Genomic DNA, 2,993 nt, shown 5'->3' on the forward strand with positions numbered 1-2,993 from the left:
AACTCGGAATCCCTGGTTCGCCTAGACCGTCCGGTCCAGGTCGAGACCGTCCGTTCTAGGGTTGCAGGATCGCGAGAAAGAAGATGACCTCAGACCGTCCGGTCCAATTTTCCAGACCGTCCGGTCTGAAACCCTCAGACCGTCCGGTCCAACTTTCCAGACCGTCCGGTCTGACAAATGATGAGGATCGGTTAGAATCCTTCCCTCCGTACACATACGATGAAGACGAATCATCGGAGGACGACGAAGACTTTATGAAACACGTTTTGCCCGACTGTTCGGGTACAGGCGTCAAAGGAATCAAGATTAGAGAACCTACAGAGATGCCCGGACCTACACCGAATCCGAAACTCGGGAAAAGAAAAAGCATGAACGGCAAGGAGAAAGCAAAAAGACGGCCCAAGAAACCAAAGGCTGACCTGTCAGCTATACAGTTCCCGAGCGAACTCCCTGAGCCGATGAAGTCGATAGTGATTGGGATGAACGGGACTGATGTAAGGGAGGTCGGGAGAAAGTCATTGACGTTCACCGATCTCTCCACGAATCATAACCGTTTGACGATTCCGACGGGATCTGCACCCGATTTCCTGACGCCGGAAGAGAAGGACGTTTTGGAGGCGCATAGTAAAATAAAACGGCCGCAAAAAAGGCCCAAAAACATCGTCCTTGTGATCGATCCGTTGGGGAATGTTTACGACTCGAACTTCAGGAAGTGGACGATGGGTAGCGATTCGTACGCGTGGACGACATGTTGGAACGGATTGGTGGCCGCTAATGGATTGAAAGAAGAAGACGTGATACAGGTTTGGACGTTTAGGAACGGATCGGGCGAGCGTTGTTTCGTTATCGTCGTGGTGACTAGAAAGGAGGGGGATCCCTCTCCCTCGGAGAGCCAAAACTGCGAGGCGTCTTCGTCTGGTATCAAGGACGGCGAAGCGTCTACCTCGGGAGTCACGAACAGCGAGGCGCCTTCGTCCAATGAGAGCGAAGGAATCATTATCGATGAAGAGAAGCATAAAGACGATGAAACCATGGCAGCTGCTGAAGAAACATCCGAGACCACAACCCAACCCATGGGCACTGATAAGTAGAGATGGCTCAATAAAACCATGACAATATTACCGTCACCATATATTTTTTTTTTGGTTTAGGTTAATTTGTTTTTTTTATGGCTTTATTTTAACAATTTGATTCTTAATGAACTTTTTTATTTTACGATTACTTTAATACTTTAAGATGTTTTTATTAAGTGTGGGCACCGTACCGAATCAAAAAATGCAGTATTTTTTCCAATCCAAATGGTCCAAAATTCAGGAACAATATAAATTTTAGAAACCGAATTTTTTGAAATCGAACCGAATTTTAAAAAATTCGAAAAAAATCGATTTTTTTAAGTTCTATTTTTTTTTGTTTATTTTAACAATTAGATTCTTAATGAACCTTTTTATTTTACAACTCTAAGATGTTTTTATATTGCATTTTATTTTTTTTGGTATAAGAACTAAATAATCCATATAAATCTCACATCATTTATTCACCGATTTTATTAAATACCCAATTTTTAACAAAAATAATCAATCACATGATAAAAATTGAACACCAACTTAATCAACCGGTTAACATATATATAGTTTGAAATTTACATTATCCTCTCCATCATGTCATAATCACTATTATTATGTAAAAAAAATTGTTTCCTTTTTTAAATTGTGGTTTTGGCTTCTTTATTATATTAGAAGTCATGTATTTTATAATTGGAACTTCTAAAAAAATTATTTATTTATTTAAATTCTTTAATTATCCATCATAACAATAACTGTTTTTTACTGGACACATTTTTTTACATGATATTTTATCTTATGAAAAAATCCATAAAAAAATAGAAAAAATATCTGAAAATTCCTGAACTTGTAATTTGGTGTAATATTAATTCATAAACTTGTAGGTGCGTTTATTTATTCCTGAACTTGCATTTTTGAACATAATAATTTCTAAATTTGCTTAACAGTTGCTTAACAGTTCCATAATCGTCCATACCATTTATTGACCAAAGTAAAATTTAGGAATTACTGTGTTCAAAAATAAAAGTTTAGGAATTATTGTCTACAAAATTACAAGTTCGAAAATAAATAGGCACAACTATAAGTTAAGAAATTAATATTACACCAAATTACAAGTTCAGGAATTTTCATATCTTTTTTCCAAAAAACATTAATTTGTAAAATGGTGAAATTTGTTTTAACATTTTCGCTTAACAAATTTATTCTCAAACTTGCAAAATAAGTTATTATAATTAACAAACGCGTTAATTGGTGTTTAACAAAATCTCGACAATATTGATTCAATTCAGTCTCACAATTATAATGACACATTTTACAACTTTAAAAATTATAATGACATATTTTTGTAAATTTAGAAATAAATTTTTTAAACTAAAAGTGAAAAAATTTATTTTTAATCGTTTTACAAATTCAAGTCTAGGTTTTTTTATGGTTTTACCTTCTTTTTTTATTCTATACAAAAATTTCGAGGCGGTGATTCGCGATTCCTTTGAAGAGGTTTGTTTGTTTTTCACGTCTCCTCTCCTCTGATTCGATCGAGAATTTCATGAAATTAGGGTTTTATATTTGCCGTCCCTAATTGTTTCAGTCCTATCTTTCCACCTCTCGCGTAGGCAAAGAAACCAGCTCTCCATAGTATATGCACAACCTTTGAATCTTGTCTTACTTCTTGATAAGAAACACCGACTATCGATACTTAGATCTTGAAGTGTAACGTCTGTCGACCCAAATTGCATTTACGTTTAATTTCGTCCCAACTTAACTTTCTTGGGTGACGCCATCAGCGCATGATGGTGTAACAGGGATTTGTCACATGATGGCGTAGTTAGTGTAGGAGAAGTGCATCACATACGTGCAAGCATGATGGCCACTTTTAATGATTTAGGTCGAAACATCCGTATGTCGTCTACAATGGATCGACATAGATCTCCG

At 36.3% G+C, this 2,993-nt stretch overlaps 1 protein-coding gene across 1 annotated transcript; it reads left to right on the forward strand.

The window, feature by feature from the left end:
- Positions 1 to 323: 323 nt before the first annotated feature.
- LOC104825400 (putative B3 domain-containing protein At3g49610) lies at positions 324 to 1,091 on the forward strand. The gene has a single exon (XM_010557723.1). The coding sequence runs from the start codon at positions 324 to 326 to the stop codon at positions 1,089 to 1,091; it is 768 nt and encodes a 255-aa protein (XP_010556025.1).
- The last annotated feature ends 1,902 nt before the right edge of the window (positions 1,092 to 2,993 follow it).

This window comes from Tarenaya hassleriana, unplaced genomic scaffold (genome assembly GCF_000463585.1).
Source record: "Tarenaya hassleriana unplaced genomic scaffold, ASM46358v1 Cleome45, whole genome shotgun sequence".
In the NCBI taxonomy this organism is placed as follows: domain Eukaryota; kingdom Viridiplantae; phylum Streptophyta; class Magnoliopsida; order Brassicales; family Cleomaceae; genus Tarenaya; species Tarenaya hassleriana.

Excerpts from the sequence above, each read along its gene's own strand:
- LOC104825400 (XM_010557723.1), top strand. The coding sequence starts at position 324 with ATGCCCGGACCTACACCGAATCCGAAACTCGGGAAAAGAAAAAGCATG.